This window comes from Anoplopoma fimbria, chromosome 21 (assembly GCF_027596085.1).
Source record: "Anoplopoma fimbria isolate UVic2021 breed Golden Eagle Sablefish chromosome 21, Afim_UVic_2022, whole genome shotgun sequence".
In the NCBI taxonomy this organism is placed as follows: domain Eukaryota; kingdom Metazoa; phylum Chordata; class Actinopteri; order Perciformes; family Anoplopomatidae; genus Anoplopoma; species Anoplopoma fimbria.
Genome location: NC_072469.1, coordinates 22081921 through 22097637, shown reverse-complemented (window position 1 = coordinate 22097637; position 15717 = coordinate 22081921). Strand labels below are relative to the sequence as shown.

General features: G+C 42.7%; 2 protein-coding genes across 2 annotated transcripts; one reads left to right on the top strand and one right to left on the bottom strand.

Moving 5' to 3' along the window:
• Positions 1 to 468: 468 nt before the first annotated feature.
• On the bottom strand, positions 469 to 6254 carry spice1 (spindle and centriole associated protein 1). The gene is made up of 17 exons (XM_054623137.1): positions 5969 to 6254; positions 5433 to 5480; positions 5135 to 5275; positions 4837 to 4939; positions 4408 to 4526; positions 4166 to 4254; positions 3834 to 3976; positions 3587 to 3712; positions 3203 to 3477; positions 2479 to 2610; positions 2275 to 2401; positions 2075 to 2188; positions 1531 to 1964; positions 1108 to 1294; positions 944 to 1022; positions 673 to 736; positions 469 to 568 (listed from the first exon to the last, which is right to left on the bottom strand). The coding sequence occupies exons 1-17, from the start codon at positions 6062 to 6064 to the stop codon at positions 512 to 514; spliced, it is 2334 nt and encodes a 777-aa protein (XP_054479112.1). The 5' UTR covers positions 6065 to 6254; the 3' UTR covers positions 469 to 511.
• Positions 6255 to 8728: 2474 nt separating this feature from the next.
• Positions 8729 to 15672, top strand: LOC129110890 (protein shisa-2). Its single transcript, XM_054623151.1, has 2 exons — positions 8729 to 9179; positions 13589 to 15672. Exons 1-2 carry the CDS (start codon positions 8876 to 8878, stop codon positions 14149 to 14151), a joined length of 867 nt encoding a protein of 288 aa, XP_054479126.1. The 5' UTR covers positions 8729 to 8875; the 3' UTR covers positions 14152 to 15672.
• Positions 15673 to 15717: the final 45 nt, after the last annotated feature.

The window sequence follows — 15717 nt, the reverse complement described above, 5'->3', positions numbered from 1 at the left end:
CAGGATTTGATGCAGCCTAAGTTGCAGTTTTAGGGAGCCAGTTCAACATATGGCCACTCAAACACACATGAGCTGGGTGTTTACACGTGTAAACTAACTGTACACACACAAGAAACAATGAGAGGAATTTGCTGAAAAACTATTTTACTATTTAGGGAAATATTAATGTACTGCACAGCCAATTTGGGGTCTCGAAGAGTTTATGTTGAATATAAACTAACACTTGTATTGATAAAGGATTACTAAGTAAATAAATAGGAAATTAATTATTGAGATTAGTGTACTTTAAAAAGGGTAAAGAAAGGAACATATTGTTTAATCCACAATCAAAATCATCATAAACAAGCATCAATGACACAGATTTCTAGACTCCTGTATAGCAGCAATGTGTGCTATGAAAAAGTGAGGACACAACACACAAAGTTATTTTAAAACACATTTAATTCAGTCATTTAAAATGTACCTAAAGATAAAAATACTAACAACTTGGGTTAAATAAATGCTCCTCTTGTCATCTCACATGAGCGGACAAGGCAAACCACCCCTCTCTCTCTCTCCGTTTCTCCGTCTGTTGTGGGAAAAGAAAAGAGGTTATAGACCTAAGTGGTAAAAGTTTGGAGAAACCTGAGTACTTCCATGTATTCTGTAGTTTATGTGTGTGTATATGTGTACCTGTGTTTTGCCGTCTCTCATTTCTCCGCCAAGACTGTGAGAAGACACTTCAGAACCAGCAGATCTGCAGCACAGAAATATAATAATAATAATAATAATAATAATAATAATAATAATAATAATAATGTGTCAGGAAAATAGTTTAATAAGAAACTGAGTTTGGTAAACTTAAAAAAAATCCAGTTAACTAGCAAAAAAATGCAAAGCATGTAGAAATTGTTTTTCCATCCGTCATCAGGAAACATTCCCTTCATCTAAAAGAGCAACTCACCGTCTCCCAACACCACCAGTCTGTGACGGGAGCTCCTGTTCAGGCAGAAGCATTGATACCTCAGGACTTCCTCCTCCAGCTAAAAATGAAATGATACAATTATTTATCACAGTGACAGGCCGTTACACAGATGGACAGAGACGTGTCATGTTGAGCCGTCATACCTGCTGATTGTGGGCTGAAGGCTGAGGGAGGGATGGGCGAGTTAGAGGGAGAAACTTTGGCTGTAACACTTTGCTTCTGTTGCTCAATGAGCTCCAGCAGGCGACCCCTCGCTGCTGCACTTTGTCTGTTTAGCTCCAGGAGGCGCTGTTCCACGCTGCTCACATTGAGGGTGCTAGGTGGTGTCGCCTGAGCAAGAAGACAGGAGAAACAAAATCTGAAAAACAGGCGAATTCTGGTGTGTTTCAAACTACCCAATATAGAAAGGCTGACAGATAAAAAAGGATTCCAGATCTATGAGAGAAAATGTTAGTGGATTTAGTAGAACACACGTTCACTTCTTAGCTTTAAGCAAAAAGTGAAGTTGAAAGAAAACTTTACATTTTAAGGACATTTGAGGAGGACACCTTGAGACTTAATATCACCTGATTCATCAGCTGCTCTCCTTCAGCAGCCTGGACATGCCGACTCCTCCTCCCTGCGCTGCTTGATGCAGACATCCTCCTCTCTCCGACACTTTGGGGTGTGACTCTCCCCGTGCTGCCGGAGCTCAACCTCCTCTGCTCGTTGCTACTGTTAGACGATTCTCCGACCCCTGACCCGAGGCGCTTAGCCTGGCTGAGCTGGGCCCTGATCAGGTCGTTCTGTCTGTTCAGCTGAGCGATCTCTGCCAGCATGGCCTCTGGAGAGAGCTGTGAGCTGAGAGGGTCAGGGGTCAGCGATAATGAGGAAGAAGATGGGAGGCTGGTGAGAGGAAGGCTGGTGAAGCTGGAGGCTGAGCTGTGGGAGTGGACGCTCTCACAGGAACGCAGGATATCTTCAGGAGGAAGTTCCTGGTGCAGCGGTACAGGATGAGTCACTGAAGAAGAGGTGGGGGAAAGCAAAATTAGGCTTCTTACAGCTGATCGAGTAAGATGGCACGATGGCATACAGGTGAAGTCAGATTACTAAAAAGAAACAGGCGGTTACCAGGAGTCTGTCGCCAGTTGTCTCTCTGTCGCGGGGGGGAGAGCAAGACAGCAGGAGAGACAGACACTTGTAGTTGTTCAAGATCTCGCTGAGCAACTGGTGCAGACTGACAAACTGTTGACAACATAAAAAAACAATTATGCACAATTTACTGCACAAATATCAATGCACAGACAGACATAAACACACACAGTATGAACCTGCAGCTGAGGCATCAGAGTCTTCTGGTGTGTCAATGTGTGCCTCCAGTAGTCCAAGTCCCCCCATCAACAACACCACCGTGTCCAACTTCTGCTCCAGCTCTGCTGTCCGCTGCTCCAACCCAGACTGGAGGCAAAGAGGGTAACACAGTTGGAGTCTGGACAGTAAAGTAGTGTCAGATTGAATGGTAAACTCTGTCTCACCTGCAGAGCGGTGGCCTCCTCTCTCAGAGTCATCGTCTCAGCAGTGAGAGCATCAATCAGCCTGCGCTGCTCTCTCAACTCCTCCTCCAGTCTCCTCCTCTCTCGAGCTTCTTCCTGAGCTTCCTCTTCCCTCTGAACACAGTTAAGGTCAATGGCAGTCATGAAAATTAAGGATGCTCCAGTTTCAAGTAAATACTCAGCTAAAACAGTAAGACATAAAAGTTTCTGTTTATTCAAAAAAGCCCTGAACGGACATGATCAGTGTATTGCAAGTTTTAGCCCCAACAATAAATAATATATTTTATATTACTGTTGACAATTTTGTTGTATTTGTTTAGATTTCAGGATTTTTTTTTTTTTTTTTTTTTAAACCTTATGGTCAACCACTGGTTTTTCATTAATTCACTTTCAACTTGGTTTAGTTAGGCAATCTATCACAATGTCTACTGCATGGGATTTCTAGTAAAAGGTTTAAAACACTGGTTTGGACCTTTAGTTAGCGTTTAAGTCTCAAGGTACTTCATACAGCAATGTTTAAACACACTGTTTAAAAAATTAAAGAAATTGACCCACAATGAGGACAACAAAAACTCCTATAATAACCTTTAAAGACATCAATAGAAACAAGAGGTTCTTTTTAACAAAGCCGCTAATGTGTCCATGCATGCTGGATGTATGCCTATGTTAGTATTTAATGAATACTTCATTGGATCAATAACAGTACCTGTTTGAGGAGGTAAACTAAACGCCCCAGAGTGGAGACCAAGGCGACAGAGAATCCAGTGAGGCCTTGAGTTTTGTCCTTCTTTTGACTCTGTGCTGAAGCTGGTACAGTGGCAGGAATCAGAGTATCCAAGTCAGCCTCCACCTGACCCAGCATGGACTGCAACATTCCCAGACTGGACTGGTCCCCACTAAGAGAGGCAACCGAGGAGCCATCCAGCGCTGAACTCTGAGAAACACACTTCCTGTTCCTGCTGGTGCGACTACCAATTCTGCCTGATAAACACACAAACAGAAACACTCATTTCTTCTGTTGCAGTTCATAGGATGGAACATTGTCGCATAGCGTCAAATTATTAGGAAACAGATACCTCCCTGATATTACCTGGCTGGTTGAGAGGCATCTCAGGGTTCAGGACCTGAGAAACCAGGACTGACGGTTCCTCCATGACTTCCTCTGACTGGTTTAATCTGGACCGAATACGCTGAACAGCCATTGTGGCATTGAGAGCTGAAACAAGAGGATACGAGTTTATATGCAGACAATTAATTCACATCTGATTAAAAAAGTATATTTTTTCTCGTGATGACTGCATGAAATATCTTAAATGTTGTCCTCCTTTTCCACCTACCTGTTTGGGCTGATGCTCCGCCTGATGTGCAGGGTGTTACAGGAACATTATCCCTGTCTGCCGGCTCAGAGTTGGGATGATGGACTTTCTGTCGCTGTGTCACCCTATCCCGAGACTGTGCCTTCATTTTTCTTACATTGGACCTGCAAAAAAAAGTATCACAAGCAATGTTATGGTGCCAGCACAATCAGAAACATGACTAGTAAAAAAAACCCAAAAAAAACAGCTTCATGTATTACATTTCCCCCATATCAAGGAACGCAAGTCAGTTTCTTATCTCAGATTATGGTGAATGGTACTGGTTTGCAGGTACGATATTTCACAGGCATTACCTATGGATCACATGGTAGTCTGAACTGCCAGTAGGACAGTCATCCTCATCACTGTGGTCTTCCTCTGAAGCTTCAAGTTCATTAAGAGCCTGAAAATAAACATTTTAAACAAATTAATACAGAACATAATCTGAAAGAAAGTAAATTGTGATTGGGATATAAAATAGACATATGTGGATAAAAGCTGATGGAAACATTAAGTAACAAACCACACATGTATGACATTCTCGTGGAACACACACCTGTGGGTCCATCATAGACTGGCTGAGCAGTGAAAGATGAGTTGGAGGATCTGGTCTTTGGAGAACAGGCAGCCCTGAGTCAGACTCACAGTTTGGAGCCATCGTAACACTGGGGTGCCCTGCAGAAATACATAAACACTCTGTATACAATCCAAAACCAGCACCTTGAGATTTCATTGTATTTTAAAGTGTGCTATATAAATAAAATCCATTATTATTATTAAAAATCCTTTAAATCTCAGGAAAAATAATAAAGACAAATGCTCGTTTAGTAATATAATATAACCTTCTTGTAAAACAAAATATCTTGTGTCAGCTTATATATACAAGCAGGGATCAGGTGAACACATTTTCTGCATGTTGTATCCACTTAGCACATCATTTATGTATCTACAGATACAACAAAAGAGTGAATGAGAAAATGTATACCAGTATGCCTGCGTGGAGCATCTCCAAACAAGTCTTTGACAACTGCCATGGCTCTGTCAGAGCGAGCCAGCACATCCTGGAGCAGCAGCTGGTCAGAGAACACCTGCAGAAGTAAAACACAATACCACCATCACCATCAGCATAAACTCACCATCAGGAAGGAGTTTCAGTGGATTTACGTTTTTTAATACTTTGTTTCTGTATAACAAACAAAACCAAGTTCTTCTAAAACAAACAAAAAACATTAAGAAAGCAAAGAAGCCACAAATATAAATGAGGAATCTTTATTCACACACACCTCCCTGATGATGCTGAGGCTGGCGTGGTCTAGAGGTGCAGGACTCCCAGTGTGTCTGAAACGGCGCTGTAGGGCTTTCTCTCTTAGCTCCCACTGAGCCGCTGCCTTGTTGTGGGACTTGTGAATCTCATGACGATGGCTCTGAAGCAGAAGCGATGAATGAGACAAGCAAATATGGGCTGGAAATAACTGATTTAATTGTTTCAGTACTAAAAACCATAATCACATGCTATTATAATACATAGTATGACATGAAACAGTATGCATTGCTTCTCAAGCACAAAACCAAACACCTTACCAGCTCTGCAGGGGACAGCTTGTGCACAGACAGGTCATTGACGGTGCTCTGAAACCACCAGGAGAGGGCTGACGTTACTTTACTGCTTTCAAAATGAAGATATTATATTTAATGTACAGTACCAGTCAAAAGTTTGGACACACCTTCTCATTCAACTACTGTGAAGAATCTAAAATATAAAACATATTCTGGTTTGTTGAGCATTTGTTTGTTTACCACATAATTCCATATGTGTTCCTTCATAGTTTGGATGTCTTCAATATTAATCTATAATGTACAACAAACAAATGTTTGGACAAACCATTCAATGGTTTTTTTATATTTTTCTACATTCTTTAATATTGTAAACTATGAATGAACACATATGGAATTATGTGTCCAAACAAATTCAACAAACCAGAATATGTTTTATATTTTAGATTCTTCACAGTAGTTGAATGAGAAGGTGTGTCCACACTTTTGACTGATACTGTGTATATATATATATTTATTATATATATATATATATATATATATATATATATCTCAGCACTCACCACCCAGTCTCTTTGGGGAGCTGCTGCTTTCCTGGAGCGAACCGGCCTTTTGTCTCTGCTGTGTTGTTGAGGACGTCCACGTCTCACAAACGACATCTGTCCTCGAAGCCTAATATAATAAGATAATAAAACGTGTCGTCTTGTCTTAACTTTAACGCAACAGCTTCGAGTTGGACAGAGTGGAGCAGCATCAGAATCTCTCCTCAGTTTGTTGTGTGACAGTTTTTCAAGTGTTGCGCGCCACTTCCTGTGCTGTTGCCTCCGCTTCACCGCGGAGCATCATGGGAAGTGAAGTTTTGGAGAGTAAAGATTCCCTATCAAAGGAAATACATGTAAACATTACACAGCAACATAGACCCCGTGAATGTTAAGCCTCAATGTGATATCATTTAATCATTATTAAGGATTCACACCGGTTTAAAGCTGTATTTTAATGTGGTAGTTTGCTGGTTGAGTGGGAGCTGCTGGGTAATGTAGTTCATAATGATAAGCAGCAGCACCACAGTGTAAAAACAGCCCATTATTCAAGGGAAATGCCTCCATTCAAATGTTTCTTTATTATGTTTTATAGATAAAATGCCATGTCCCTGTCAAGTTTTTTTTGTTGTTGTTGTTTTTTACAGTTGCAGCTCTTAGGTGGAAGTATTTTTAATAACTTAAGCCTACATGCATACACTGTTGTAGGCTTTCCTAGTTTAACACATAGCAATGTACAGTAGCAGTAATGTAATGTAATGTACAGTAGCAGTAATGTAATGTAATGTAATGTACCAGTCAAAAGTCTGGACACACCTTCTCATTCAACTACTGTGAAGAATCTAAAATATAAAACATATTCTGGTTTGTTGAGCATTTGTTTGTTTACCACATAATTCCATATGTGTTCCTTCATAGTTTGGATGTCTTCAATATTAATCTACAATGTAGAAAAAAATAAAGAAAAACCCTTGAATGAGAAGGTGTGTCCAAACGTTTGACTGGTACTGTATGCCTGTTAAACTCATCCAATAGCTCAACATGTAAATCATAGATTAAAGTACAGGAACTTAAATATATATGTGTAAAGATAGGCGTCATGTTGTTTCCCCACCACCCTTGATAATGATGCATCATATTCAAATGGTAGGTGTTGTGTGTAAAACCTGCAGAGTTGCTCGTAACTATGGCTGTCATATACATGTAATGGAGTTGCATTAGGCAGATCTACACTTAACTACCCTTAAATAGCCTGAAGGTGTATCTGGTGGTGTTGTTTGTAAAGGAGTAAAGATCCGGTATCTCCACTAGATGTCATTGGCACCACGTGTGTCACTGCTGGTGACGGCAGAGAAATGTAATGTAATGTAATGTAATGTAATGTAATGTAATCAAATTGAGAATCTCTCAGATGCTTTTCATCAGGCGACAACCAAACTCAGCCCAGAAAAGTTGAACTGAACTTTGTTGCAATTGCTCCGAGCTAATCTGTGCTGTGGAAAGGTAGAATGAATGGTAGATGAAGCTGTAGTCAAGCCAGCAACAATACTCAACCAGAAATAACTCAACTTGCTTTCAAAATAAAAGCTTGTTTTAGTTAATGCTTTATAAATGTGCGATTAGCAATGAGGAGTGCTTGCATTGACAGTGATAAATGAAAGTGGTTGACAGCAAACATATTCATAATTGATAGTTGGTGTAGCCAATCAAATGTCTCTAAAGAAGAGCTCAAAAAATTCACAAAGCTTGCAAAAACAATTGAGGTTTGGAAGATACTAGAAGAATATCAAATTTTATACATACATCAATCATTTGAATTGTTTATTTTAGTCATCTTTTAATTTAACTGTATCAGGCCACTTTATTCAAAAGTACTCCCTTAAGTGTCAATGTGCACATTTCATTCTAGTGAGACTTTTATTTTTACGTTTACAATCGGAAGTTGTGTTTCACTCTTTGCATCTTGACACAGTGTTTAACTGCTCGAGTAAGAGGTTGTGTGTTTGCATCTGACCGTTTACAGTCTCACTGTGACTGAGGGAGAGACTCTGACTGACTGACTCCTGAACCCAACAATGACCGAGCTGGAGACTCTCTAGGCAGGCTGTCTGTGAGGGACAGCATTACATACATTACATTACATTACATTACATTACATTACATACATTACATTACATACATTACAGTACAGTCATTGGACAGCAGCATGGACCAGGACTAGTGTTTCTCTGCTTCCCTGTGGAAAGTCATTTGAAGAGTCGGGAGACATGAACGCTGTGGAGCCAAAGGAGACAGTTTAGTCTCCATACTGGATTTTAGCAAGAGCTCTGATTTTTTTGCAACTGGAGAATTTGTGTTAGAATTCTACTCTGAATATCAAACCTCTTTGTGTTTTGTTCTTCAACTCTTGGATAATCACCCACACTGTGGAGTAACTTCTGGAGACGTTGGATCTGAATTACGGGATTCCACTAACAGATGACAGCTTCTCAGTGGTTTACTGCTCCTTCACTTCATCCCACAGACCCACCGTCTCTCTCTCCTCCTGGGCCGAGGAGGTGAAAGCTCTCCTGTCTCTGGCTGAGGAGGTGAAGGCTCTCCTGTCTCTGGACGAGGAGGTGAAGGCTCTCCTGTCTCTGGACGAGGAGGTGAAAGCTCTCCTGTCTCTGGACGAGGAGGTGAAGGCTCTCCTGTCTCTGGACGAGGAGGTGAAGGCTCTCCTGTCTCTGGCTGAGGAGGTGAAGGCTCTCCTGTCTGAGGAGGTGAAAGCTCTCCTGTCTCTCCTGTCTCTGGCTGAGGAGGTGAAGGCTCTCCTGTCTCTGGACGAGGAGGTGAAGGCTCTCCTGTCTCTGGCTGAGGAGGTGAAGGCTCTCCTGTCTGAGGAGGTGAAGGCTCTCCTGTCTGAGGAGGTGAAGGCTCTCCTGTCTCTGGATGTGCGGAGGAGGTTTCCCGATGTCCGTCACCGCGGTTGTGACTCTGCTGCTGGTAGTTCTGGACGTGGAGGCCAGTGGGGAGTACTGCCACGGCTGGAGAGACTCCCAGGCAGCCTGGAAAGAAGGCTTCCAGTGTCCGGAGAAGATCGACGGGGTGGACTCGATCATCTGCTGCGGGAAATGCGAGCTGCGCTACTGCTGCTCCAGCACCGAGGCCCGGCTGGACCAAGGCAGCTGCGACAACGACCGGCAGGCTCAGGAGCCCGGGGCAGGGGACAAGGACAACAAGGACTCCGGGGCAGGTACGAGCTTCCACTAACTTCTACTGTGTCTGCAAACCTCCACCACAAACATGTTGATGATCACAACCAGTCAGCATCAGTATACATAATACATAATAGCAGTTAAAACGACAATAAGAGATGTGTAAGAGATCAACTTATATGGTGTAAAGATGCGTGGTGGGAGGTGATTGTGGAGAATGGGGACTGAGCACTACATGATACACATAACCACATACACTGCAGACTTCACTGTGCTTTATGTCAGAGGAGACTGGGAATTATACTAAGTGCCTGTTGAGTGTCTTTAATCTCAGCTAAATCCTTGTTTTTTAAGTTAATTCCAATTATTGTAATTGAAAGGGACTCATGCATTCTTACAGCTGTGATTATGTGCCCAAGTGGTGCATGCACAGAATGTCTTAACTGTGATATTGTAAATTGCAGACCTATTACACGGTCCGGTTTCCCCTCATAAACCCCACAGTGTCTCCTGTAAAAGGCTCATCTGCTGTCTGTCCCGGTTGGCAACGACAGCTGCACAGGAGACAGCAGCAGACAAGAAAACAGTTAACTGCTCTCACAAATGGCAAACTGTGCCGGGCTGCACTTATAAATAGCTGTGTTTGTTCTGGCCATGCAAGAGGGACCGGGCTCAAAGCACGCTGTCCCCACGGGGATCAGGTTGAGACTGACCGGATCCTGGACAGTGGCTCAGCAGAGGCGATGACAGCTCTGCTCATAAAATAAAAAAACACAAATTGCGTTATGTATCATTTCCTTCCAGGCTCGTGGACTCCCTCTCCTCTTGTTATCCTCCACTGAGTCTCTCTGCTGTCTGTGGTCCTTCAGGGATCTTCACTCAGAGCTATAAACTGTATTAAACCAAACCAAATGCGAATTATAACCCATCATTTCAAATTTATATAGTGGATTAGCTAACAATACATCTTCTTTCTCCACAATGGCTCCCCATTCACCAGTGTTTACATTCCCATAGATTCAGTTATCATAAAGCCTCTTGAAGCTGCATCATATCTTTAATAAAAGATCAACAAGTTGATAACAGCACTCAGGAAAATAGAGAGAAAGGCAACACAGGCTTACTTCATGTATCCCCGGAGGATATTATGCCCTCTTTTGGACCTCCAGCTATAATCTGTCATTTGCTAAAACAATCATGCCTTATCACTGCAGGGAAAGGGTATACATTTCATCCAGTGGCCTCCAGCCAAAATAACTTAAAGAATAAAAGCAGCTTTTCCCATAGAAAGAAAAGAGGAAAGGCCTAGTTCACTTTGTGTATTTCATTCATTTTTCATATGTTTGCAGCCTATTAATCATCCGGGAAAGAAACACACTGTGTTGTCAATGGATAACAGGCAGGAAATTATTAATGTGCTCAACATGAAGGAACATATGGTATTTAGGAACAGGAGAATGCCCCGTGGGAGAGAAGAGGGAGAGTCCAGCCAGCTCAGCCACAAAGATTGTGCCCAAAACAAGAGCTTAAGAGAGGGGGGGGGCTGCTGTTCCTGAGGTACGGCTGCTACAGATAACTGCAGCAACAGGTGTGGACGAGTGACAGGGAACAATGAGGGGTTTAACAGCCATGTGCACAAAAGGAGAAAATCACACCCTGGCAAGTGGTAAAGAAATAAAGTCCTTGAAAAAAAAATATATAGCAGAAGGTTAAAACATTAATTTGACAAAGTGAGAAAAATATTTCCAGATGCGGTATTTGAAAGCTTAGCAGTGGAAACAACGAAGTACGTTTACTCAAGTGCTCTACTTGAGTACAGTTCTGAGGTACTTCCCATTTTATGCTACTTTAGACTTTTACTTGACTACAACTCAGAGGGAAATGTACTACTTTTTACTCCACTACATTTACTTGACAGCTATAGTTATTAGTTACGCACAATTTATTTTACTTACAAAATATTTATTAGCTTATAAAGTACAATACATTGTGAAATATTAAACCACTCTGAGCACTTTGTCGCATTTCAGATGTCTACGAGTTGTTAGCAGTTCCCCAAAGAGAGATGAACCCATTTAAATAACAACTTAAAGCTTTAGTTTAGTTTTTAATCACTTTCTATTGATGGCCTTGTTGGTCAGTCGGACAAGAGCGAATTCTCAACAAATATTTAAATTGATTTCCATTTAGTTTAGAACGGACATTCATGTCTGCCTCAGTGTGAATCGCAATACCTTTACTTTTCATTTAGTGTCATCATTAAGTGAATCGTTTTTTTATTTATGACCAAATATCTGCAAAAGTTATGATCTCCAATCAGTCTCAGCTGTGTTGACGAAATGGTGAACATAGTTAACATTATACCTGCTTGACATCAGCCACTTAGCATTGATATTATCAGCATGTTAGCATGCTGCTATTAGCATTTAGCTCAAAGCAACATTTCACCTATAAGTACAGCCTCAGAGCTGCTAACATGCAACATCCCAAATTATCTTGTGACCTTTAGGAATGTTTGTGTATTTTTGATACTTTAGTAAATTTTACTTTTACTTGTAATTACTTTTTTTTTTTAAGATTTGCTGTATTGGTATTTTTACTTGTACACAGATCTAAGTACTTTGTCACTGTAGCTTGTTTGCTGAACTTTAAGCGCTGTTTTCCCCCCACCATCACTGATTTACAGTTTTGGAAAGAAGCTCTGCAGTTGAAACTTGGGGTAAAGTAAAACAAGACCAAGAATTACTTGCAATTGCTAATCCTCATCAACCGTGCAGAAAAAGGGAGTGGAAGCAGAGATGTTGAGGTGGAGGCCTTATAAGTGCAGGCAAAGCCGGCGGTCCCCGAGACATTTCTGTGCTTGTAACTTATATATGTGTTGCCATCACAGAGCTCCTGTTAAAACCTGTTTACTGGAAGGTGTGTAACTGTGGAGTACATTAGCCTCTGAAGTCGACACCACTTCTTGTCAGAGAGAGATGGGTCAAGGTCCTTGTTTGTTTCATGTCACAGAGTCTCGGCCTCTTTTGCTGCTGGCCTGTGTCTTTTGTCACCCGGTCTTACCGCCTCAGCTGATTAATGTACCCTAGCTTAACAGGTTTCACGCAGTAATCCTTTTAATGCCCTGCTACTTTTGATGAGCATTTTGAAAAGTTTCTCAAGGCCGTATGGATGTATTTCAAAGAGACAAAGGGAAACTGGAGCCGGGTTGCCACCTCTCTCTCTCTGGCATACAGTTACACCTCATAACACATGGGCACATTCATAGCGGGAAATAACTACACCCTGTGGGAACAATAAAACACAACTAATCACTTATAATGTAACATGGTCGTTATTGTGTTTGTAAGGTGTTTGTGCGAGTAAGTATGGGAAAGAACCAGAGAGGAAACCACCTTTAGAAGTTACGTCATCTCTCCTGTCACCCCGTTTCTGCCAAAAACATTCACTCTGGGCCTTCACTGCTCGGCCAAAAGGTGAAATTAGAAAATAAAAAAAAGGTTAGTTCTTCTTTAGTTATTGTTGATCAAGTTTCAAAGTTGTTGTTGGAGCTTCTCCTGCTCACTTAGCAAATTTACAGATATCTAACTGGAACTGAGATCTTAACATATAAAAGTGTCAAGATTTCTACCTGTTTAATAATGCCTTTAGTATTTGACCCAACAAATCACAATGACTGGGGGAGTTGTGGGAGTTACACAAGTACTTTCTCGGGAGTCTGATATGCTGTTTTAAACAAAAATAGAGAAAGGGTCAGTGAGAAGAAATTGGCCTTTGATTTAAAGCGATGAATAAGCTCCCATTCAGCTACATTACATCAGTCAACTTTAATACCCTTCTTTAAGTAGGAGCCAAGTACTGTAGTTCAACTTGAGTAACTTATTTTCAAAAGGGTCAGTCATAAATAGCCGAAGAAAAAGAAGGGTCGCAAATATCTGCTGGCAGCCGGGCTTAAGAATGTCACCGCTGCAAACCCACACACACACACACACACACACACACACACACACACACACACACACACACACACACACACACACACACACACACACACACACACACACACACACACACACACACACACACACACACACAGGTCTACAGGGTCGAGGAGGCTGGGGACACAGCAGGAGGCTGAGGATTAAAACAGAGCAAAACAAAGTTAATAACTGCTAATGAGAGCCTGGGGCTCCCTGGGGACTCAGTCCCGGTGTACCTTTCATTCTTCTACCCAACACCGAACACTCCTCTCTGCCCAATCTTTTGTTTCACTGTCTTACCCAATCTCCACTCACGCGTAGGAGCTTTGATTGCGCAGGGAAGCAAGACATGTGTATGTGCTTTGAAGTTTAATTTTCAACCTAGAAATCAAAGTTTTGCCCCAAAAGCAGATCTGATGGCTGTTTTTTTTAAATGTGAATGTGTCTTTCTTCTTCTCTCTCTGTAGTGCCCATCTATGTGCCATTCCTGATCGTGGGCTCGGTGTTTGTAGCTTTCATCCTGGTGGGCTCCGTGGTCGCTGTGTGCTGCTGCCGCTGCCTCCGCCCCAAACAGGAACTGTCATCAGGAGGTGCGTCAGGAGGAGGGGCGGGAGGTGGGCGCCTCATGGAAACCATCCCCATGATGGCCAGTGTTGGGACCTCTAGGGGTTCGTCGTCACGCCAGTCCAGCACAGCCACCTCGTCCAGCTCCTCTGCCCCGCCCGCTGCCCCCCGCCCTGCTCCCCCTGCTCTCATGCGGGCTCAGGCCTCCTGCTGCCTGCCCCCCGATGCCAGCGTCTTCGTCAACATGCCCACTAACTTCTCCGTACTCAACTGCCAGCAGGCCACGCAAATCATGCCTCACCAGGGACAGTTCCTTCACCCGCAGTACATCGGCTACGCCCACCCTGCCGCCACCTTCATGGACCCCACTCATGGAGGATACAGACCCCTCCAGTCCCCCTGTCCTCCCCCAACCGGTGGGTCCAGTGTCATCGGTGACCAGAAATACCCTGCAGTGACTGTATGATGAGGAGCCAACCTGCAGACCGCTCTGCTTCTTTTGTGAAGTTTCACCAGTGAGGGCTGCGCCAGAGACCTTTAGGGGACGCTGCCAGAGTGGAAAAAGAAAGGCAGGGAGTCAGACTCACACGAAGGACTCATAAACCTGTTGCTGGCTGCAGGGCCTGCCTTGCTATTGTGTGTGCTGTGTGTCTGTTTAGTGTGTCATATGATCTCTTGGCGAGTTGGAAGGAGCTAAACTCAACCTTTGATGGATGCATAAACAATTTTCTGTCTTGACGCAAAGACAAAACTGCATATAGGAGGGTTATACAGCCCAGATGGGTGATCATGCACAGCTCACTGCAGCTTAAATAAAGACTGTGCAGGTGTTTCTTTTTCATGCATGTGTATGTGAGAGTGAGAACAAAGTTTTGTTAGCTTATTTGTGCTGGAATGAGTGATGACTGGATGATTTATAGCAGTGAACTGTATGAAAAGTAGATATTCAAGCAAAAATAATGACCACATGCTGTTTATGCCATGTGCACATCTGCACTTGTGAATGGTTGTGAGCGGTTTATACAGTACAGTGTATGTTTGTTTGTGTTGAAAGTGTGAGGAAAGAAAGCGTGTGAAAAGATGTTTGTACTGTATGTGTGTGAGTTAGTGCTGAGGGACGTGGTCATATGAGTAACTGTGAGTGAACTGCGTGATGGGAAATGCAGGTGGTGTAATGTGAAAGGCAGTCGCAATCTCCCTGTAGACCATTTAAACTCTAATGAAGTGAACACAGGACATGGACTGTGACGCTCCACCCTTCCATACAACCCCCCTCCTGCCACCCAAAAAGAGAAAAAAATACAAAAAATAAACCCAAACTGCCCTGAGCGGAAACACACACATACACCCCAAAAAATGTTAATTATTCATGCAAGGCTGGCAGTTAATGTACCTGAGAAGTTTGTGTGTGTGTATGTGTGTGTGTGTGTGTGTGTGTGTGAGTGTGTGTGTGTGTGTGAGACAGAGTTCTCTGAAGATTACCAAGTAAATTATGCAGCGAAAACTGCCCCCTTCACTTCTCCCCTGTGAAAGGTGTGTGTGTGTGCATGTGCATGTGTGTTTAACACTACCACAGTTCAGTGCGTTAGAGGAGGGCAGGGGCAGCTCCAGGGCAGCTTTGACTCATTATTTTCCACTAAAGAGCACAGAAATGGCCGTTGCTTGCTAATCTAAAAAAAAGAACAGAAAGAAAGAATAGAGTCAAAAGCTGCTTTTTTTCCTGTGTACTGTTGTGCAGCTGGGTCACTGGTATCTCTGTAACATGCAACTTGAGGAATGTGCTGCTCCACTGAGCGTGCAGCCCGAGACGTCCCAAAGTACTGAAACTGGCACGTCTGTGTGTTACCTCGCCTGTACGCCGAGCCCAATGTCTGTGAGATACAAAAGGCAGCTTGTGTGTGAAAAAACCCAACAGTATCTGTAAAATGATGTATGAAACTGGTCCAATTTGATGCAGGAGTGCCATTTTTTCACATGACTTCTAAAAAATAAACAACTTTTAAACAGAATTGATTGTGTGAAGAGCTTATGT